A 25289-nucleotide genomic window follows, 5' to 3' on the forward strand; every position below is an offset into this window, starting at 1 on the left:
ACAGTTTGCACTCTCTCTTGTGCACATGCATTCAAGTCTGAGAGGGTGTGAAACGAGATCTTATTTTTTTGTCAAGTTCAATGAAATTTCTAATAATATTAAATATTTTTTAAAAATTATCATAACAAATGACTGATTTCTAAAAATTATTTAAAAAAAGGTATAGTAAATTTAAAATACATTTTAGACCAAATTTATTTTTTAATCATGATTTCTGTGTGAAAATTCACCTAAACAGGTTTTATGCACAAACACACGTGTATGCATGGATATTGAATGAGGCCCTGTTTATGGTTTGCTGTTTCATTGTGTTCACCTGAATCTCACCTGATTATTGTGTGGCATCCCATACAGAGCTTCCACCAGATCTGCTGCCCTCTTAAGAATCACCTCCTATATAACAAAAAAGATAAAAGGTGGCACTTTAGCTTTCCATGTTAATTTTGATGTCAAATGCACAAAACATGATCTTGATCACTAGATTAATTTACTTGACAACTGATAATATAATTGATAAAATGGTAAAATTTTCAGATAATATATCTTAAAACAAGAAAAAAAAAGTATTTCAAGACATATTTTCTAAAAGCAGTTCCTAATATCATATGCCATTATTTTATGAAATTAGGAATTTTAAGAATGTTTAGAAAGCAACGTTAATTTTTTATTTATTTAGCCAACAACTTTTTCTAGTCTATTTGTTTATTTGTCAACAAGCACAAACAACTTACAGTACAATTACTACAGGATCAGTCCCTTTAGAACAATATCAGGTTAAGTGCTTTGCTAAAGGGCAAAATGCTAACAGGGCTCTTCAGTTCCTAGATCACCCCTGACAGGGTTTGAACATGCAACCTTTGAATTGCTAGCCAATATCCTTGACCACAACTCCCCTACAATTTGCAGAGGGTATACATCTTAGAAAACACCTTAACAGCACCGTGCTTTACCTAGCTCTTCCTACCAACAGTACCGCCATGATTCCATGTATAATACATGAATACAAACACATTTAAAGCAAATACATGCATGTTAGTACATGCAAACGACTGTTCCGCAGGAGGCAAGGGCAACAGTAACGCTATTTTCCTTCCAGGTAATCGACTTTCATAACTGGAAACCTATTTATTACCATTCTTTTCACACATTAAACATCTATTTACAGTGTTCTTTACACTGTGTATTCATTTCCTTTTTTCCAAGCCCTCTTCTCTTCATTTTTTTTAAACCCTGAAGCTCCAGTGGAACCCTTTTTAAAAGTTAATGTGCTGGTGCTGAGGAAATAAGCTCGCAGTGCGACAACCAGAAAATTGTTCTCACCCTCGGCGTGTAACCCTCGCTGCGAACAAGCCCCCGAGCATGTGTGCCTGCCTGCCAGCCGACATATTGCCTTTCAATCAGCCCCCTCTGCCTCCCCCCGACGGCCCCAAATGCAACACACAGACACGAACATGACAAGGGGGTCAGCAAAGCAATAAAGATTTTTAGTGCGCTGTCCAAGGTGCTAAATTCACTCAATAATGGGAGCTCTGGCACTGCGTTAACCCCTCGTTAGGGGTGCTTCGCGGGGGAGGCACCAGTCTCTGTTCGCCCGGGCTTTGCCTGGGTGATTGAGAGAAGTGCGGGAGCCTGGGGAGGCCTAAAGTGGTGCTTTAGTATGGATGTGTGACTCCAACGGGCTCTCTTCTCCTTTACCCTCTTCTCCGAGGGATGGTGGAAGAACATAAGGGATGGGAAGCATTAGTCCATGGCTTGGTCCCCTGCTGCACCGGCACTGTGTCATTTATCCAGTACACCTCTCACACTCTCATCTACTTCTCTCCCTTTCGCTTCCACTCTCCTTTGTTAGAAGGTCTCGTCCTTACCTATCGATCTCCCGTCATTACGATATTGGGGGGTGGGGGAGAGATCTGTTGAGAGGGCAAATGCAATAAGGAAGGGGCCAAAAGTTTGTCCAGACAAACAAATAAATGCTATTAGCACGGGCCGTGTGTGGTGGCCCTGTGTCTGGAAGCAGAGCCCATTTCCTGGGCGAGTAGCAGGGCTTCCAGTAAGGGCCGAGCAGGGAGCCAGGAGCGGTAAACAGGAAAGAAACCTGATCTTGGATCTGTGCGTCTGTATAGCTGTCTATCAGTCAGAGTCATCGTAACCCATGCTCAATCCTCCCCCCTTCTCCGCTCCTTCAGTGCGGCCATGAGCTAAGAGGACTCAATCTCCGTTTTGACTCATTCGGAGTGTCTTTAGCACCCTGACAGGTGTTTTCCAGCTTTGTTTTCCATCAACGTGAAAGCTGTGATGTATATATACATTCATAGCAATGCATAAGCACATATAAATGCGAATGTGTGCAACCAAACAACCCCAGGCATAGTGTTTCGAAGAATATAATATCAAATAGCCCACAGCGCAGCACAGTTAGGGCCAGCCTCCACATTAATGTGCGCCGGACATTGAATCTGTTCCTGTGTGTAAATTATGGTGGCTGGTAATATGATATACATTCATTAGGAAGGGGATTGCTGAAAAAATGAAATAAGGCCCGGGTCACATCTGGAATGATAAGGCAATGGCGTCTGCACATTTACAAGGAAGCCAGGCCTGTAAAAACATGACAAATTTATTCCTGTGCTTGTTCATTTGCAATTTTATCATCTCCTAATGTTCTATTAGAGCAGTAATACCAGCGGGGTCACTGTCGTCGCTCATGCGGAACGGATCGGAGTGATGATGTCATACTTCCTGCTCTGCTTCCCTGACTTCATGGACTGCTGGTCTCGTGGAGGTTCTGGTTTTATTAGCTTAACTGAGATCCCTCTCACTGGGGTGCTGTGCAGTAATAACAAAATACATATATTTTATAAGTCCTTCAGTCCACAGAATCTCATGGAAACAAAGGCTGTCAAATGATTAAAAATCTTAATTAAATTAATTACATGATATGAAAATTTGGGGGAAACGCCCCTACAGAAAATGATTTAAAGACATTGCATTGTAGTAGATTAGTAAAGCACTGGATAATCAAAAAAGTGGCTTCAGGAGTCAATGTACTTTTATTTTATTTCCATATTATCCATATTATATAATTAAAAAATACACTGTCAAGATACAAAAAATAGTTACATTTTGAAAAAGGTGTTTCAAAAAATTATTTTAATTATGCTAATGGTAGGAAAACTAACCACCTTTTTTCATTTTGGTAAGTAGATATTTATAAATATAACAAATATTAATACTGATTATAAATATTATTCATAATTTTTATTAATATTATTAATCATGCACTGAAAATTAAACAACCTTACTGCAAGCATTCAAAAACTAAATACTAGAGTATAAGAACAGCACATACTATATATAGGGTGCACCAAGAGCAAACCCAATCCAAGTGGGATGTACATATAATCTGTGCAAGCCAACCACACAAACTCATATGCCTCTATCTGTTTTCAATAACGGCAAATGCTTGACTCAAACAGTGACCACACTGGTGTGTAATGTCATGCTGTTTATACCCACCAAGGCTGCTATCCATTTTGATGAATGAGGGCTATCATATAGTGAGCCTTTCCCTATCCTGACAATAATCTAATCTTCAGTTTCAAACACACCATTTGTCGCTGATGTAAGAGATAAGATACTCAAACGGTGAGTCAATTCAACTGTGATGGTTCCCAGAGCAATATGTCAGGTTTTAATCTGATAGAAAAGTGTTTTTACCGTAATAATCAGCAGCCCTATAACAGAGTTAGTTACTGTCAGTATAAGAGTACAGTAGTTCATCAAAATTATGGTTTGTGGTGTTATAATGTATGACAGTTAATATGTTTACATGCATTTTCCTGAATTTAAGCATGTTTTTAAGGGTATATATATGTGTTAATTACCTTTGCATGAGGTAAACTGTGATTCATGCAAGAGTGCACTGAGTGAACGTGTCCATCGTATTGCGTAGACGTGGTGAATCACATGTGAATTAGAGCAGAATGTCCATTACATGTGTTTGAACACAGCTGATGCACACTTCTTTGATTTCGCAGATTTGAGTTTGCTCGCTCGGTTGAATGTACTGCTTAACATGGTGACTTATCCACCGAGTTTGTCAAATGCAAAATCAAATATCCTTAGTCTCCCTCCAATCTCCACCTCCTCCTCCATGTCTTCCTTCTATCAATATCTGCCCATCATAAACATCAGTCACTGTGCTCTTTAACTAATGTGGCTTCATTGCATAATTCATATTCTCTCCGGGTCTCAAAGGTTACTCTCTGAAATTCAAAAATAACCTGTCTGTCCACATTTGCAGTGTACAACATCGGAGTGCAGCCACCAAATATTTGCAAAGACTCAATGACTTATATAACAAACACTATTAAAAGTTTCGCCACAGTTGTCTAGATTGGTGATTCTTAACTTTGCTTGCTTTGAGTTTTGCAATGCTGGTCTAGATAAATGTGTGCAGGTTAAGTTTAACTAGATCCATATTCAGATATTTTATAGTAGTCTTATGGATTTCCCAGCAATATATAAAGAGCACACTGCAGTGTTACTCAGAAGCAGGAGATTTTTCCTGGAAGCACAGATTGAATTCTGGACCCTGTGGAGGCAGCCAGTGGGGATCAGGTGGATGTGAAGTGACAGGGAAAATGTAGGAAACAATGCTAACAGAAGAGATGGAGAGAGACCAAACAAGGCTGCAGCCTAGATGTGCTGAATATGGGCCAGGTGCATTGTGGGATGCAGTTTCCACTATTCAATTAATAGTTTCTCCTCGAAATTATTCCCTACACAATATGTAAATATATAAATTCTACTATAAAAAAGAAAATAAATATTTTTAATGTATTATATTAATCAGTTTATTTAAACACCCATTTAAAATATTAAATAATATAAAATTTAACATATATACACACTTACATACATTATATACATGCAATGCAACACTCGATTTTAAACAATACTTTAGGGGGCTCTTGCTCCATTCGAGGGGTCATTGGGGCCCTGAAAGTCCTAATTTCACATATCCTCACTATCACTAGTACCACATATGCGTAAATCCTGTTATTATAAGATATTTCAGATGCGATAATTCATTTTTTCAAAATATCACAGAAAAAAAAAACATCTTGTGGAACTATTGCTGTGTAATAAATTTGCAGGGCTGGATAACATAGTAGCACGCTTGTTCGAGGACTGAGAGAAACAAGTTAACCTGCCGTGTTCCACACTTGGCCCTCACCTGTGATTGAGTCCAGCAGTTTAGAGAAGTGCCGTCAACAAACTGTTATTGCCTCAATAAAGGGCAAAATCAATAGTGCTGAAATGAGTGGCTGGGCGCAGTAGCCGACGCTGTTAATATCTCGCTGAGAGTGTTCGAACGAGAGGAGGAGGGACAGAAATAAGGAGGGGAAGACAGAGAGAGAGAGATGCATACAGCCTCAAGTACTTGAGGAAATCAGGGTAATATCCATCTGCTAACACCAGCCTTGTCTTGACAACTGGCCGGACATATATAGGTACACCAAAAAATTATTTCTAATTTACCCTTTCCATGTTCACTACCTCTACACCCTCTTTCCTCATGCAGCCTTGGCTGCCTCTTCCCCCTTGTGGTGACTCAATTATTGTTGGGCGAGCAGTAATAAAGTGAGGGCTGTGGTGCCTTCGATCGGCTGACCTGTGAGAAGGCAGCACCGGACAGCTGACTTCACCACGATGGATCACCCTGCTCTCTCTCTCTCTCTCTCTCTCTCTCTCCACCTTCCTACCTCTGTTCCTTTTGTTCTCCTTCTCTCTCTCTCTCTCTGCCAACCTGTCAAGGCAAAGGACTAAAGGTGTACATGTTAGTGCATTGTTGAACATATTGGGATATTGTTTTCCATGTGATCTGCATTCTCTGAAGATAAACATTAACTTATTTGACATTAATTTTGTTCCATAGAGAAAAATGAAAAATCTGTCAGCAAAGACATACCATGAACTCGGAGGTTGCTAAGTGATAGAATATGCTTCTATAGAAGCCAAAAGTCAGTGTGATTTCAACTGCACTACATATAATCCTCCAAGATATCAAGACTACAGCTTCTACTTGGAACCATAAAAAAACAGAAATGAAAACCACACTGAAAAAGCGCAACAGCGACATCCCACTCTCATGAAGCACTGTGAATAACTTCAAATTCATCAAATATATAAAGTTAATCTCGCACCTTCGGCTCTTTCTCTAATTTTCAAATACTTTTTTGCTTCAAAGTTTGAAATGGTGTGATTCATGAGTTGCATGGTTTATTTGCAACTCATGAATCATGAGTTGCAAATAAATCAGTTGCATGGTTTATTTATCACAATTTACTCATTATTAAGGATTTTTTAAAACCCCAATTAAGAAAAAATGAATGCATTACTCACACACACACACACACACACACACACACACACACACACACACACACACACACACACACACACACACACACACACACACACACACACTATTTTTGTCTTTCAGTAAAGTTTAACATTCTTGAAATAAGACATTTACTTGAGAAGCAAAACCTTAAAGATATTAAGGTTTGTATTCAGACAAATAGAACAAAATTTAGTGAGGTTTAAAGCGAAAAAATAAAAAATCCAAATAGGGTAATGAAAAAAAATTACATTACTTAGTTTTTTTTTTCTTTAAAAGATGACTATTTTTCTTACCAATTGGAAAATATGTTTCTTGTTTTAAGCATAAACCTTAATTAATTTTGTTAGATTTATCTGAAAACAAGACTTAATATGTCTTTTTTTTCAAGTGGGCTTGCTGAAAAAGTGGGCATGTACTTCAGTATCCTAATATAACCAAACAAGCATCTAACTGCTTCCTCCGGGACTTCCCCTATACCTGACCCCGAAGCTATCTCACTGAGTATTTTTGCCTACCTGTTTTATTCAGCACCTCTAATAGAGTGAGGCTGCTCACTTGTGGGCCATCCCACCCTATTCATTAAAAGGTAAGGAATCAGTTAAAACTATGGCCGGCTGTTAAGCAGGCTCTCTGGGGAGTGCAGCCACGAGTGTATTCAGATCTACCTCCTTTAATCTTGAAAACGGTGGGAAAGATATGACAAGTGACCCCAGCCATGACCCACCTAATGCATTCAGCTTTATCATCAGCCCAGGAAAATGAGTCCAAATCAAGCCAAGGTTAAGATCACAGAGAGCATATGTGAGCAACATGCTGCCCCAGTTTCAATGAAAATTACCAGACTGTTCCAACATGGCAGACAGAGAAAAATAATCGTCATGAGGCGCATTTAACTTTTCCTCTTTCTGCAGAGAAGCTAATTCTCTGACTGATAAGCAAATGATAAAAACAGGGTTCCCAAATCTTGTGACCAATTGATTCCCATGGCATGTTGATTTTTAACAATCATTTCCTAGATCTTACACTAAAAAAGCAATTTCTAAGCAATGAAATAAGTTGAGCAATAAAAAATAAAAAAAGGATTTTCCAGGATTACAATTTTATGAATTTGGAAAAGGACAACACAATTGTAAAATGTAAAAAAAATTATCCTGATATTTCCAGATGACTGTGGGAACCTTCAATATGCTCTTTAAATGTCTAGCAATTTATATTTTCTGTCATTGTAAGGGGATATTTATATCTTCATCAGTAACATCAATGAGCTAGTAATGTAATAGTCCCCATCAGCATAAGGTGGGACGAGTAGCAACACATGTCTGCTGGGCCCTTTAGCGGTTCAGCTCAGTGTTTTAGTACACAATGGAGGGCGAGTGTGTGTTTGCTAGTGTGTGTGTGTGTGTGTGTGTGTGTGTGTGTGTGTGTGGGTTCAGACTGTGGGACTGCAGAGGAAGGTATTCAGACAATGTCCATGTGGTTCATTAGGGACTGAGATCAAACACTGTTGCCCTCTTTAGCCCCACTGACAGTAGACAGAAGATCTGTCCTCTCCCCACCAGCTGGGGAATGGAAACTAACATGAGGGAAGGGAAGTGAGGGAGTGAGTGAGTGAGGGAAGAGAAGAAGAAATAGAGAGATAGAGGAAGGATAAAACCTACATCAAGATAAAAATTAAATGAAAAACTTCACAAAATTGTTAATGACATATTTATTAAGCTACAGATAACATTTAGCAAATAATATCACTACACACTACCAGTCAAAAGTTTGGACATACTTAACAATGTTTTTCATGATCTAAAAACTCAAAAAGTAGTTTGTAGTTAAATATTAATTATTTAATTTGAAAGAACAATTATTTTTAAATAACAATTATTTTATTTTTGATTTGTTTTGTTGTAGTCAAATACGAATTGTGCCTAAGAATGATTGTCAAAAATAAAAATAAAATAATAATAAATAAATAAATAAATAATAAAAAAGAAGTTAAGAATTTTCCCCAAGTGGATAGCGAATGAAAAGTTTTCATAGTTTTGATGACTTAATTATTATGTGAATAAAATGCGGATAAAAATATAATAATAATAATAATAAAGAATGAGGAGTGTCCTCACGTTTGACTGGTAGTGTATATTTTAAAACCTTTCCTGACTAGTTGAAAAATACCCGATGAATCTGTGCTGTAGCCCATGACCCAGTTATTCCCAGAGTGCCGGCAAAATGTTAACTCTGACATCACAAAGGCACAGCTGTGATATCACTTCCTGTCAAGCACTCTACTAAATCACTAAACAGTGTGCCTCAATGAAAAGAAGAAAGAAAACAGACTGTGTGCCAGGGTTATTATAGTCATCTAAAACTAAAACCATAAATCAGCTAGTTGCCAAGACAATATTTTTAGTTTAAGTTGATGCACTAAAATAACTACTTAAAATATATACATACATATAAAACTATAATACTATCTCAATTATACTAAAATAAAAGTGATGTGTGGTGCAGGTCACATGAGATTAGCAGCCCACTGTAACTACTTGGCCACCAACTACATTTGCCTGATTCCTCTAGACTGGCTTTGGTTTGACACCACATTCGTTGACCCCCTGGGTCTAATTTGATGTGTTTAAGGTGCAATGGATTGGGAGGTGGCTCATGGGCCATGAATACTGATGGCCCAGCTTTGATACAGAAGGCTGCTAGCAGCACAAGGTCAATCCTGAGCGTGAGCAGGCCCAGCCAGCCATAATTACTTCCTTTTTTTGTACACTATTAAGTGGGGCTGCTGGAGCGGGGCTCTGGGGTATAGGACACGCACAACATGATAAAGTAATGTTTATTTATCCCTCCCAAAGGATCCATGTACATGGCCTGCCTCTCCCTAAGAAGCGTGCACGGAGAGAGACATAAACACCCAACTGGGTCCATAACTGGGCACCTTTCACAAGAATACCGAACACAACTGCGTGAGAATGAATATACAGTACATAATCTCTGAACTGAAGGAGTCTGTAATGAATGGTTCAAATAACTAGACCATGGCTATCGGAAATCGGGACCAGTGTGTTTATGCTGGCAATTGCTCTTTGAAAATAAAAGTGAACTACAGAAAATAAAGTAAACGGTTAATATCAAGACTGAAACCCATTTTACTTATAATGTGAATGAGAAAATATCTGGACGGGACTTATTATTTAGGAATTCTTATTCTTTTTACATACCAGATTGGAGCCAAACTTAATGTGATTTTGCAAAAAAAAAAAAAGTCTAAACAGTTATTTGGTAACTGGTTAACCTAGTAGCCTGTTTGGCCCTAATTGATGTCAGCGGAAAACAAAAGTTGTTTGAAAGGATAATCTTTGGAATAATGCACCAACAAATTGTTCACAATAAGACCAGAAACGTGTATAAAGAAAGTAAATGGGGTCAATTTTGACTTCATGTTGACTTTAAAGAAAAGAAAGGACAATAGTTACGTCATGCTAAAGAACTGACCTTTGGTAAGCGCTCAGGGTCGCCTGGGTGTCTAGGGATCACCTTCTGTAGCCGCTGGAAACCATAGTCAATTGTGGGTTCATTCAGTGCTACAGGAAAGAGAAAATTCAACCATGTTACCGCAGGGAAATTCAACACCCATCTGCAATTACTGCAAAGAAATGTATATAAAACATAAGTGTAATTTCCTTCAGACCTCAATATGGTTCCAAAAAACACAAAAGAAAATAGCAATAAAATGATAACTAAAGTATCAAATATTATGTTTCCTAACTAGCTGCCAAAATATCTGTATCAATTCCCACTATGCTTTAGCAGTTTGCAACCACAAGGCACCCCTTTATGAATAAAATAACACTTGAGCAGTTTGTGTGAATGGATCCTGTCTATTTTGCAGTCGGTGTAAAGGCACAACCTTCATGGAAAGCTTCAAAAACTGATCGTGAACAATGAGACTTCTGACAGGTTCAACTGAATTGGAAATGCTACAGTTTAACAGCAATGTGACTGTTGTGTGTCAGGCAAAATATTCTGGGTTCAGTACAAGTTCAGCTCAACAGACAGTATGCGCAGCATAATGTTGATTACCAGAAAAAGTTATTTCCACTTGTCCTTCCTTTTCCTTAAAAAAAAGCAAACACATGGGAAACAGTAAGGTACTTGCAATGGAAGTTTTAGTGAATGCACTGATAGAGGTTCACACAGGTGTCCTATCAGAATAACCATAAGAGTAGTTCATCACATTAACTATGGTCAACTAACGTTTGACAAGTGTCAAAATATTTTATATTACTTCTAAACGGTATATCCATTGTTTTTATCATTTAAAACCTAACAAACATCCTTATGCAAAAGGGTTGTCTTTGAAAAGTGTGCTATCCTATTTTAAATTAAATGGCTTGTTTTAAAATTCATACATTTTAAAGTGTCCAAACCATTTTTGGAGCCACTGGTTTTAAGCTGGATGCATGCTACAGTGGGTTTAGAAAAGAATCACCCCATTTTAAAATAATCAAATTTTGTTGCTTAGCAGTCTGAAATGAAGACAGACACAGTTTTTGTTTTATCCAGCTATATTTACTCAGTGCAACTTATAACATTCAAGTAAAATATATAACACCACCAACATAAAAAATAAAAATGTGAGTTGGAAAAAGGATCCCCCCCCCCCCCCTCCTAAAAATGACTTGTAAACTCAATCAGCTGTGGTCATTTTGATTAGCTCAGCATGAAAAGAGCTTTCCTGGAGCATTTCAGTCCTTGGTAGTTGGAAGTCCTGCCGGCGTTCTTGTATATGTACACACATCTTTCCAAATGTTATTTTCCCATTCTCCCCTAGTGCAGCTAAGTTAAAAAACTTAAGGGATGTAACAGTAGTGCAACTGAAGCAAACAATCAACTATGAGTGGCAAGGCACTGTCAAAAGATCTCCGGGATAGAGTTGGGGACAGGCACAAGTCGGGAGATGGATACAAAAATGTTCAAAGGCTTTATCAATGCCTAGAAGCACAATGAAGCCTTTTATTAAGAAGAGGAAGGTATTTGGTACCACACAGACCCTCCCTGGATCAGGACATCGCTCCAAACTGGATGAAAGAGCCAGGAGGAAACTGGTAAGAGAGGGACCAAGAGGCCTACAGCAACTCTGAAGCAGTTGCAGGAATTTATGACAAAGAGTGGTCTTTGTGTGCATGTGACAACAATATCACACATTCTCCACAAATGGGGCTTGTATGGCAGGGTTGTAAGAAAAAAGCCACTCCTCAAGAAAGGCCACATGCAGTCATGACTGAGCTTTGCCAAAATGCACCTTGAAGATTCTGAGGCCACATGAGACTAAAATTGAATTATTTGGCCTCAACACCAAACGATATGTCTGGCAGAAATTCAATACAGCTCACCATCCAAATAACAGCATTCCTACATTAAAGCTTGGAGGTTTTAATATCTTGGGGGTGATTCTTTTCTATGCACAGAAAAGAAAAAAAAATTATTATTATTAATATTTTTTTAAATAAGCTAAACATTTATCTGATAATTTAGAGATTATGATACAAAAAAAGTGTTGAATATGTCAAAATTTCTCATATTTTCTCTCACTTATGTGATAATTGCTTGATTCAAATAAGCAAAATGGTGATCCATGTTGTCTACCCTTTAACTTTAGCACACTTAAACAACTATCAGCACTTAAAATGAGCAAAGACAAAGCACAAATTGAATATAATGTATTCCACATTAGAAGGAAGTCGATGAAGAGGCCAAGATCTGACTTTAATACTCAAATACTGTAATAAAATGATTTGGGTATGTGACATAAGATACCCAATAGTCCCTCTAACAGTTATTCACTCTTCACACGCACTTTCCCCCTCTCTTATTCTCTCTCGATAGACTGACTACCTTTCTTTTGCCTGAAGCATCAAATCTCGAACAGAACCGAGAAGGAGCATAAAAAAATAGCAATTTAGGACTGGAGTCCTCTTGCCCTCAGTTAATTGTCCTGCTGAAGACAGGGGTTAAAAAAAGTGTCTCTCTCTCTTCCGGCCTCCCTTCTGTTTGCCCTGTTTGTAGCCTGGACATTTCATGAGGGAGTTCACCCGGCTCCCATCAGCTCCACAGCTGAGAGGACAGACTGTGGCCAGCCTCTGAGTGCAGTGGAGTGGATTCAGATGGCCAAGGGTCCAGACAGAACCAGACCCCTGGAGCCCAGAACACAAGCTGTGCCCAGCCTGGCCCTCCTCTACCGGGAAACAGGGGCAGCTCTGACTGTACATCAATGCCTCTCGATACAACATCCAATGGCAGGTGGGATCTACAGCTTTATGAGAACAAGCAAATGCTGGCCCAGTATCTGGTTTTGACATGAAGCCTGAAACATGCATTGTAAAGAAAGAAGTTATTTGTAAAAAGCCAGGCTGCATCCCAACCAACTCTGTAAATTGTCATGTTTACTGTTACAATAAGCAGTAACTTCATTAAAAAGCTGTTGACATTGGCTAATAACAGCAGACTTCATGCGGGGAGACACAGCAGGGCTCAACGACTCTCTGATTGAGAGGCAGCATTAGCCTTGATTCTCTCAGCAGCTATGACCGCCTGGATGCACAGTCGCTCACGCTGCACTGTGATTGACTGGCTGTTTACTTAAAGAGCAAGATGAGAAAAAAAAGTTTAAACAATCCTGGAGCATGATGGAGAACAGACCGCAGCTATCGGCAAAGGAAAGAACAACAAAAACAGTCGAATGTGACAGAATGATTCAAAGCCGCCCCGCGGCTGACAATACATCATATCTAAATAGGCTTCCTGTAATCAGGTCTGTTGGTGGTTTGGAGACAGGGATATGGAAGTGTGGACTGGTGCAGAGCACAGAGGTGGCCTGAGTAGAGCATGAATGGGGGTTGGGGGAAGCAGATTGCAGGATATTGTAATGGCAAAGGAATAGATGGAGGCTGAATGAAAGATTGTGTTGTGCAGTATTACAGCAGGTCTGACATGGAGGCAGGAGGAGAGAATGAATGGAAGAGTAAGAGAATGTGGGTTGAATGAACTATGTAAAAAGAAAGCTGTAACTGTAAGGTCTGGACAGCCACCAGCTTCTGTGGCTTGAAGACGAAATGACGCAATATTCGCAACACATTTAACTACTGTAACATGACGTATTTCTAGGTGAAATAAAATAATAACAGAGGTACAATACCATCCAAAGGTCTGGGGTTGGTAAGATATATATATTTTTTAAGTTTTGGAAAGAATTTTCTCAAAAATGCAGTAAGTAATGTCATGAAATATTACTACAATTTCAAATAAATTTAAATCTATTTTAATATATAGAAATCTTTTGTAACATTATTACATTTACATTTAGTCATTTAGCAGATGTTTTTATCCAAGGCGACTTACAACTGAGGACAATAGAAGCAATCAAAACCAACAAAAGGGCAATAATATGTAAGTGCTGTGACAAGTTTCGGTTTGCCTAACACAGTACACGTAGCAAGGTTTTTTTTAATTATAAATTTAAAAAACAACAACAAGTAGATACAATAGAAAAAGAATAGGGAGTGCTAGTGTTAGAGGGTCCTTTTTTATAATAAATAAAAAGAAAACAAGAAGACAGAATAGAAAAAGAATAGAGAATGCTAGTGTTAGAGGATCTTTTTTTATAAAGAAAACAAGTATAGTTTAAAAGTACATTAGTACATTATAAAAGTATTTACTGTCACTTTTGATCAATTTATTGCATTCTTGCTAAATACAAATATTAATTTCTTTAAAAAAAAAATAAATCTTACTGACCCCAAACTTTTTAATGACAAATAATAATAATAATAATAATAATAATAATAATAATTAATTAATTAATATTCAGCCAGAAATAATGCATGATTAGCTTGATTGTAAGCCAACGAGATTTGAATGGATTTTTAAAAGTGATAATTGGTTGATAATATGTTTCACTGACTAAACAGTTACATCATCATAAAAGTTGTTTCAGTGGAAGACGAAGATATTGTATGTAAATGAGAGACTATGAAAACATTTTGTAATTCAAATAATAATAAGCATTGCTGATTCGTGAGCAATTCTGAAAAACAGACCAAGACCAGAGACATTTATTATTAGAGCTTCAATCTCATTATACTTAATTTGTCTTTAAGAAAACACATACAATAAAAGCTGTAAAAGAGCTCGTCTTGAGGAAATCACCACTAAACTCATTTAGCAATGAATAATGAAGTGGCTGCTGGAGCAGAACTTTTGTGAGGGTCTAGACAGGGAACATTTAAAGTATGTCTCTTTCAACAGGACCCATGTGCTAGCATAATGAGGCACAGGCTGTGATGTAAAGCATCTCTGAGGATGGTGTTGAGTTAACTTGCTGATACAGAGATGGATGGGCCAGATCTCAGGCTAAACTGTACTCCACCACACTTACAGACATCTGCACATGTTTACTCTCCTTCATTGCTATTGATTTTCACATACTGTACAATCCTCTCACCAGCTCGATAATGCTCACTTGCTGAGATAGAGACTGTGTACTGAACAGTTAGCAGTATAGCGCTACCAATTTTATATAGCCACCGAATGTCCACTGAAAACAATGCTGCAAACATTTCGTGGACATGAGTGCATGCAATTCTGGTATATGTCACAAATCAAATTGACATTAACTGGTGACAGTATATACGTTACAGCAAAAGCAAACCCTTGAGACCAAACAGAGAAGAAAAAACACCTCCTGTGCTGGGTCATGGAGTGAACTTGGTCAGAAAGTTCGAACAAAACAGTTTTCAGAGACAGACTTACACCAAACAGGGAAGTAAAATCCCATAAGCTTTTTCATTTCCGGAGCCTCTATGTCCTAATTGGTGTGTAACATTGTTTACCAAACCATGCAGAGCAGACCTGTATATTTATAGAGAAACACCTTTGAACTGTCCATGCACTTGTTTACTTTTACAGTTCCAGAAACTCGCAAGCTGTGGTTTCCATTTCTTTATGAGCTCACTGAACGGTTTCACGACAGAAATAACACTGGCCAGTCACCCGACATATATGATAGAGTCGGTTTCATGTCATCACGGATTCATTGCAGCTCTCCAATTTCATACGCGAAGGAGAATGAAAAGGTTACACGTGATGTCATGAGCTGAAATAAAATCTACAAAATCAATATTGAAAAGAGCAGAATATCTGCCGTATACTATGCCATCTCGTTACGTTTAATGAATATAATCGATATAGGCAAATATAGGGCCGTTACGGATCTAAACGGAGCTCCTGGAGGCGCAAATTGAATGTTCTGCCTCGTGAACAAATAAACAGAACCAAATCAAGGAACAGAACTGATTTTCCAAAAAAAGGGAAAGCTACAAATACATTAACAATCAACGGCTCTCCCTTTTCTCCAGAAGATGGGATCAAAACGAGTAAAACATATCAGCAATAAATAAATAAATGAACAACAACCACTGCTTGAAGGATTCCTCGCAATCACACAGATCAATGCTCATTGAAATTTCATGAAGGCACAGCTGGATCGCTTCATATTTCACAATAATAACTACAGGCCCGCGGGGGTGAGGAGAGGAGGGGAACGAGCCACTACTAAAAGACAATACTGAGTGCTGTCAAAAGCAGATGGAGCCAGTCAAAACAGTATGTTTTAAAATACCTTACACCACCAAAAAATCCCACACTTAATATCTCGCATAGAAGCCCGAGGGCAGAATGTGGGTGGCAGTTTTTAGACTGGCGAGAACACGGTATTTGTGGCTTTCCTGTTTTTGAGACCAGGAATTGAATCAGCTGACCACACATAGACCTGCAGGGCTAGAACAGTATCCCTGACTGATGGAGCAGAAAGGCATGCTGGGTAATTGGTCTTTAGCAGAACCTTTTAACAGGCACTTGTGGGCTTTGTACAGAGCTGTTAATGTCAGGGTGGTAATGTTCTGTATATGTTAGGGAATGGCAGACTCCGTTTTACACTCTCTCTCCCACTCTCTCTCTCTCTCTCTCTCTCTCTGTTTTCCCCAGAGCTCTCTTTCATTCAGGTGTGATCTCATATGCTGTGGATAGGAATCGATAGGCTCAGTGGCATGGTGTTCGATGCCTGCCTGAATTATTGCTTCATTTCTCTCTCTATATAGATGAGGCCTGTTTTTCCTCAGCCCTCCCCACGCCAGGATCAATACCTTACAATCTCATTTTTATCCATTTTTCCATAAACCCAGTGATTGCGTTTATTTGGAAAATCCGACAAGCTAAATAAGGCATCACTTTAAGACAAGGGGGGAGAAAAAATCTTGGAACCTGTGGCCGTAAAATGGATGACTTGTTTTTCTTGATCGTGAGCAGAAGCTCCTAAAAGACAGAGACATCTGTGTGAAATGGCCCACTGAAGGCGCCCCGCTGTTGAGCAAACCAATTGCTCTATATCTTTATGGCTATAATCTCCACCATGCAGAGGTTTAGCAATTTAATTGGAACGGTTATCATTGATCACCTAGTGTGACCCCATTTGTCAATAGAATTAAAGAGACTCATTATCAAAATCGAACGATCACTCAGCCCACTCAAGAAGAAAGCCTCCATCAAATCTAGTGCTAGGAAAAAATAAGTTGGTGACTATGAATGCATAAAGGATGTACATTTACAGTGGGGTCCAAAAGTCTGAGACCATGTAGAAATTATTATATACACTCACATTCAAGGGGTGTTTTTTCAATATAATAACATTTAATATATATATATAGTTTCCACAAAAATATTAAGCAGCACAACATATTTTAACATAAGAAATGAGCACTAAATCAGCAAATTAGAATAAGTGAAGCCTGCTCAACATTCAGCTTTGCCATCACAGAAATAAATACAATTTTAAAATATATCAAAATAGAAAACTGTTCTTTTACATTTTAATAATAAATCACAATTTACTGTTTTAACTGTATTTGTTTTTTATCAAATAGATGCATCCTTGGGAGACTTATCACAAATATGAAATATTTAAAAAATATTTCTGGGCCATTAATCAGATTTGTGTTTATGTTGAAGCACGAGTTGCTTTTTGGATCATTCATGAAATTATGCTGTGGATAACATGATCATTAGGTTTTACACAAACTTGTGAAAGTCCTTAATGCTTAAGTGCATTAAGGCAAAAGGACGGGCAAACTGTTAAGCTGATATCATTTTGTAACAAATATAAAGATTTTTCCTTGTGGTCTCAGACTTTTGGACCCCAACATACATGCATTTGCATTAAAAGAGAGGGTGAATGCATGTATGATGTGAAGTCTGGCTTTTCCTCAACTATAGTGACAAATGCCTCCCATAGACTTAATCATTGGGCAGGCATAGAGAGCTCCCTCTAATGTGATCGAGTCTTTTAATATCGGGCCTGATGGGTGCTGTTCAGCCTACTGGCCTGCATACTGAGCAGCAATGAATTGCCTGCTGAACATTTCAAGTGATTCATCAACACCTCCAATCTATCGGCCGCACAGGGCTTCACATACGCTCACTGGCAGATAGCATTATAACTCTGCCTCTTTCCCTCAAAAACAGACGGAAAACCCTTTGACGAATGATGCACACATGGCAATATGGTGAGAAGTAATACACAACCAAACATGGAAATGCATTTGTTGCAGATGAATTGAAAGGGAGGGTGAGAGAGAGAAAGTAGGGAGGAATGATTCATCCCTCTTATCTGCGGAGTGCCATGCAGGACGGGTAATGTCCCAGGCAGTGAGTGTTTAATTGTTTCTGATGATAAATATAATTGCAGAGAGCTTCTGGATGTTTAATTGCAGAGGCCCAGTAACTGTGGTTGAGATCCCTTTGACTGGGTCTTCCTCACTGAAGCTTAACTATAGCATTCCAACAATGCAAAAAAATGCCGGTGAGATGGGCAATGATAACTACTGGACCACACGATACTGAAAAATGCTGTTACTTTCAGTTAATTGCTCTCCGATACTGACTTTGAAACAAAAAACTCACACACACACTTTATAGTGCTTATTATTCTTTCAGCTTAGTCCCCATTTATTGTAGCTGCATGGAAAACAACACTCATCACTTTTCTTAAAATTTTCTCTTTCCGTTTTCCATAGAAGAAAGAAAGTCATACGTGTATGGAATGACATAATGGTGAGTAAATGATGAAATAATTTTTGGGGGAACTATCCCTTTAAATACAAACCGTTGGCCAGCCAGAGGCACAGTTCACACAAGCGTGTGCCAAGAATCTTAGAGAATCCGAGACTTCTGAAATGAGAGGCCTTTAAGGAATCAATTTACTGGGTGGCTGCTTGGTTCATAATCAGAGTGAAGTCAAAGCCAAAACACAACTCTATCACTACAGATGGAATGGTGTCAAATATAATCAGTGTCATAATTTACTCATAAAGACAATACTCTAAAATCATGCACTAATCTATATATAGGAGAGCATAAGTCTAAGTGGACGTCCATGACATGCGGAGCCCCACAAGGCTCAATTCTGGCGCCGCTCTTGTTTAGCCTGTATATGCTCCCACTAAGTCAAATAATGAGAAAGAACCAAATCGCCTATCACAGCTATGCAGATGATACCCAGATTTACCTAGCCTTATCTCCAAATGACTACAGCCCCATTGACTCCCTCTGCCAATGCATTGATGAAATTAACAGTTGGATGTGCGAGAACTTTCTTCAGTTAAACAAAGAAAAAACCGAAGTCATTGCATTTGGAAACAAAGATGAAGTTCTCAAGGTGAATGCATACCTTGACTCTAGGGGTCAAACAAAAAAAAATCAAGTCAGGAATCTTGGTGTGATTCTGGAGACAGACCTTAGTTTCAGTACTTGTGAGAACCATGCATTCAAAAGCAAAAATAAAGCAAAATTAAATGAGTTTTTTTTCCCCTGAAAGGATTGTTTTTTCTCTCCACCATGGCTGTGAGGGATGTTCTCCAGGTACGGCTCAGCCTTTCCGCATGGTTGTGTGGTGTTTGAGCGAGGCAGCATCAGTGCACCATTGATTTGATTAGGTCTCCATCTCCTCTGCCTGACAGAAGTTGATTAGAGGTGCCAGATGCCCCATGTGTAATTCCACTGCCAGCTGCCACATAGCTTTGCCAATACTCTATGATTAGTACCCACTGGCAACTGGGCAAGGCACAGGTGCCAACTGGAGCCAAGAGAGAAAGACACACACAGGCTGATGTCCCACTACAGTAGCTGGGACAGGCAGACAAGGGGAAGAGAGACAGCCCAAAATGCTTCAAACTGAGGAGAATTGCACGGTTGGGGCCAACCTATGGCTGGGCATCAGATCCGCACTGACCATTTTAATGTGTGTGGAGCCCTGCATTTGGTCTCATGTCATTAACAACATAGAGTTTCAAACTGAGTTTGAGTGCTGTGTGCATGAAAAACGGCATATTTAATCAAAAGCATTCTTGATGGTTATTATGTTTGAAGCTTTTGCAAAAGGGGCACATCTAGAAGTGCAGCCATAAAACGGGGTGACCATCTGCCCTCTGTTTTTGAGGGTGTGTGGCTGTATGTGTGTTTGTATGGTTGTGTGCGAACGTCTAAATCCCTCCCTCCATTCCTGCCCATGTGCTCGCTGAATAGGCCATGAAAAGAAGCCAAGTCCAGCACCATAAACTCAATGAGCATACTCATTCACACCCACGAATGCACAAGCATATACATAGACACCTACTGAGCCAACAATACCCACAGCTGTGCACTGTTTAAACCTATTGATGAGACAGGCATTTAACATTGCTCCCTTCAGCGTTTTAACGCTCTTCAGAAAAGCTGTGCTTTTACTTTGACTGCAAACTCTAAATTTAAACTAAAAAAGCTGCAAGATCAGCAAACAAACTCTTCACATCTTCCTCCACTGATTTCACGTTGTTTTACCATTAGATTCTATCATACAGTATACTTCCATCATGCGGTTCCCTTACTTCTGGAAGTCTGAAGTTAATTACTTCTTGTTGGTTGAACTCCCAATATGTAGAGTGTACAGTAAACTAATTTTGTAGCCAGCAGATATCACAGGTGACCTCTTTTTCCTCTATAAGATAAGTCTTACATTTCCCTTATCTGTGCAGGCTGCATCTTCCTGGAGTTCGAGGCACAGCCGTTCATATTAAGCTGTGTGCTCAGGAAATAGGTAGGATTCCTCTATGGCGTAGGTTTCTCGCTAAAGGAAACACTGGGTGACTTACTCAACCCAGACTGACGTGAAATCAAGAACAATTGAAAAGCAATAAGACATGATGGTTGTACGCAGCTGGCTGAGTAAATCTAAAGGTGCTTAATGTTATTCTTACCTGTGTAGATAAATCTGCCTGGTGTACCTTTGCAGAACTGCTTTGACTTGTAGGACAGAGTGACTTCCACAACCCCGGGAATGTGTCTGGGAGGAGTCTGCACTCGAATGGCGTGAGGGGTAATGAGCTGAAAGAGAAAATGAAAAGTGTGTTTTTTTTTTTTTGGCTCTTTTTTTTGTTGTTGTTGTCAAAATAAAACAGGTAGATTACGTAAGTTGAAATAAGGCAACAAAATATTAAAATAAACACAACGCAATGTGTTCAACCTTTCATTTCCAGTAATAGAAAGGAACCTGAACTGATAATCAGTTCTCTTTCATGATTAATTATTTGGTAATTTACTTCCAAAACATAACATCTTTTTACTCAATTATTTTTAAATATACTGTATTTTCATTCAATTATTTATAATTAATTTTTCTTTTAAATATAATATTAAAATTGGTCACCTCCACACATGTAACATATTTAAGTCGTGTGACAACAATATAGGCCTACTTGATTGTTGCTCTAAATGTTTCATGTTTTTTTATTATTAAAGAACAGTAGGTATCATACAGTGTATACTGTGCAGTATACATTACATATTAAGTAAGTAAACATAAAAGGTACAAAGCTGTCACTGGGGCTGCACCATAAGGTACAAAAGCTAGAAGGTAAAAAATCTTATTTACACCTAAATTATACATATTAGTACGTAAAATGTACAAACTATTAGTACCTTTTGAAAGGGCACCGCCCCAGTGATAGCTTTTGTACCTTTTTTCTGAGAATGTATTCTATTCTGAACATAGCTTCCGGTATATTTTGAGATGTTGGGAGCTTCAGTGTTTCCTTTCATTTTGCCCCTCATCTTAGTATGAGAAAAATATAAAATGCCATGCTGCATGGAGAGTTATGAGAAGTCACTGGTCAGTACTGGAGTCAGAGATGACCTTTTCTGTTAGATCCATATGGTGGCACAAATCTAGCCAGCCAATTAGAGAAAAGCTTTTGTTTGTTGGAGGTGCAAACATTCCAAGTCATTACATAATCAAAAGTCTGTCCACCTTTTTTGCATCTGACTCTTGTACTGTAGAACTAGTTCACAAAGTTTAAAAACGTGTGTTTAAGTTACCCCTATCTACCTGCAACCATGCTAGCTGAGCTATTAAACAGTATTGTATTATTCACTGATTAGATTATGATTTGACTACTTACAGTGTTTGTGAAACTGTGCTCAATCCCTTTTGAAGAGGATCTGTGCAACTACAAAGCAGCTGTGAGTGATCAGTTTCCCTGCAAACGCTCTGTCATATTCAAAGCCAGCAGCACTGGTGCCGCTTTACATGGCTTTAAACTGTCCCTTTCATTGCTCACTTAGCTGGGCTTTCATATGCCAGGCACTGCTCTTCTCACCTCTCAGATAAATATGGCATTGTCAATGAGAGGCTTTTTATAGAATTACCTCTTTCATCTAGATCTTCCCAACATGAGCAACGCAGAAACTGAGTGAGTAAAAGACCAAAACAGATGGACAGACAGGAAAACAGACAGACTGGCAGACCAAAAATGAGAACAGAAGCATTATGCCCATTCAAACTGGCACGTGTCTTCTCAGATTTGCGAGCCAAGTGGATTTTGAATGCATCTTCCATTTCAGGCATATTTGCTAATTAAGTTGCTTAACTAGTTAAAAAGATGCATTAATTCCCTTTTCTTTGTATTCAAATTCAGTTTAACCCTAGTTGTGATTCCCAATTCTGTTTTTTGGCTAGAGCATGGCATGGATTTCTTTTTTTTTTCTTTGGCAGAAGTTTGCATAGAAAGGTAACTGACCTCACTCCAGACCAGCATGGTGCCAAAAATGACCTGTAGGCCGTCAAAGAAGTTATCACCAATGATGATGACTGTGGCACCCCCTGTTGTCCAGCCTTCACTGGGACTGATGGCCTTAATGCAAGGAGTAGCTGTTTTAGAGAAAGAGGAAGTGGAAAAAATGAGTAAGCTACTGGCCGTTGTATACAATAAACAAACATCTAGTTTACCTTGAAAAGGCATACGCAATATACATTAATTATGACTTTATTTATTTGCCTGTACCAGTGTTGGGGAAAGTTACTTTTAAAAGTAATGCATTACAATATTGCATTACTCCCTAAAAAGTAACTAATTACGTTACTTAGTTACTTTTTATGGAAAGTAATGCGTTACGTTACTTTTGCGTTACTTTTGAATCTGGCAGGGCTTGCTTGTTTGTTTTCAATATAAAATAAGTTATATTTTTGGTAAACGTAAAAGCCCTTTCACACCAAAAGCTCTCAGGCTGAAGAGACAGTAAATTCACGTCTGTACAATAGAACACAAAAGAAGAAAGTTCAACACACTTCAGCAATAAAAAAGAAGCACAAATGTTTATCTAGAGTAATTTTTGCTTATTAGTATGGTTGAATTGGATCATTGAAGGTCAGCAGCAAAGACATTGGTTAATAAAATGGGATTAAATACATAAAGGATATTTGTATTATTCAACATTTAATTAGTGCAGGTTTGCATCACATTCTGAGTTGCATTTCACTGTTTTTATTCATTTTGAGGAATACTGAATCTGTTATTTTTTTCGAGTGAGATTAATGCATTAATCTCATTAATTAATGCATGTTCACATTTATTCTAGAAATACAGTGACATCTTACTCCCGATTTCTCTCAACATGGGGACAGAAGAGCTGTTAATCAATAAATGGGAAAAAAGTAACTGGCATTACTTATTTGAAAAAGTAACAGATATTTTCTTGTAAATTTAAAAAGTAATGCATTACTTTACTAGTTACTTGAAAAAAATAATCTGATTACGTAACTCGGGTTACTTGTAATGCGTTACCCCCAACACTAGCCTGTACACATCAAGACACCTGTAAAGAGTTTATACATAAATAATGTCAAGAAGCATCAGAATAAACATCTGGAAGCAGCCAGCAAATCAACACTTGTGTGCATTACCTGTGACATAATTTCATACTTAATACTTAGGAAATAAATCTAAACCTGTGCAACTGATTTCTTCCTGATTACAGCAAATAGATTTATGAGCCACACTCTATTAGAAAGGTTTAGGCACAGCTTAATGACAAGTGACTGACTCATTAGAGTTGTCACATATGATTAGACTGTGGCCATTCCTCTGCACTGTCCCCATATGCTTCCTGACAGCGGCACGAGCATGAGAGATGACGCCTGCTCACTGGTCATTTATCTCAATCTACCCTGTATAGTAGCATGATTCACTGCTGTGGTTGCCCGGAAATCACCTGCAACCTCACCATGATCATTTCTAACTGTGTTGGGAACTTTACATTGTTCCCATCACCACATGGAGGAATACGACTCAAAATCAGAGAGTGGAATGGAGTGACAGCAATCCCCCTCCAATCAGTGTTTTATAATGACTCTGCTCCAGCTTGACTCTTATACCCCTCTCACTGGTGAGAGAAACCCCACTCCAAATCCACTTCATAGTTTAAACCTGCACTGTTACAGTTCAACTGGGAAGTCTCTCTTTACTCGCTTCTCTCTATACCAGGGGTGGTGAACTCCGGTCCTGGAGAGCCACAGTCCTGCAGAGTTCAGCTCCAACCCTAATAAAAACTCACCTGGTATGTTTGATTAGGGTTGAAGCAAAACTCTGCAGGGCTGCGGCTCTCCAGGACCGACTTTCGCCACCCCTGCTCTATACCATTGGTTAATTAGATTAGATTGCTTTGCTATCTGATACCCACTTAGTAATAATAACTTTAATAACTTTTTATTATTTAAATTAAACTAAAGTTAAATAAATTATATTACAATATAATTAAATTGTTAAATATAATATTTAGCATGTCTCAAAATAATGTACAATATAAAGTTGCAATAAATAAATTCAAATAATTTGCAAATTATTTTGTCAAAACAGTATTATATTTTAATATCAATTTATCAGTTATCAGCACAGTTTCTATATTGTAGGGGTGATGCATTAGTATGATGAATTTCGATCATCTGTCAGTTATTTGTTTAATGTTTTGTCATTTTGACATTGTTTCTACAATAATATTACACAAATTCAATATTTTTTTATCTCTTTGCATCTTTTTGACATGTTATGTAAATTTTTATCAACACAAAACCTGACTCCTCACTCTAAGCAGAACTGTGCAGCTCACACAACTTATGCATTCTGGTCCACAGACGCTCAGACTCGGTTGACCAAACAAAAGACACAGAGTGAAAGCCCCCCTGGTGCTCTGCTTATGAAAGGCATAATTCCCCTCCGCCTTTGTTTTAGTCATGGACATAATTAATGAAATCTGAGGGTCAGACTGGAAAAGATCAGTCAGTGATGAGTGTACTATAGCAGCATTCCTCCCTCCAAACCCTCCTTCCTTCCCCTCTGGGGGTGGAAGGAGAACACGAATGCTAATTCTGCTTGATTATACACACACCTTTATTAAATATTACACTGACCCCATGTGTGTGCGAGGAGGGAGGGGGCCAGGTGCGAGCGCTTGTTTTATGACA

General features: G+C 38.5%; 1 protein-coding gene across 1 annotated transcript in view; it reads right to left on the reverse strand.

Annotated features, from left to right (window-relative positions):
• LOC107554460 (transcription factor COE1) overlaps positions 1-25289 on the reverse strand; it is a 123533-nt gene that overhangs the window by 8932 nt on the left and 89312 nt on the right. The window contains exons 9-12 of the mRNA XM_016236966.1: positions 22570-22700; positions 20752-20878; positions 9902-9990; positions 328-393 (exon numbers count right to left, since the gene is read on the reverse strand). Of these exons, the coding sequence (XP_016092452.1) occupies positions 328-393; positions 9902-9990; positions 20752-20878; positions 22570-22700 (413 nt within the window). The remainder of the gene's footprint in view (positions 1-327; positions 394-9901; positions 9991-20751; positions 20879-22569; positions 22701-25289) is intronic.

This window comes from Sinocyclocheilus grahami, unplaced genomic scaffold (assembly GCF_001515645.1).
Source record: "Sinocyclocheilus grahami isolate Dianchi unplaced genomic scaffold, SAMN03320097.WGS_v1.1 scaffold502.1, whole genome shotgun sequence".
NCBI lineage: Eukaryota > Metazoa > Chordata > Actinopteri > Cypriniformes > Cyprinidae > Sinocyclocheilus > Sinocyclocheilus grahami.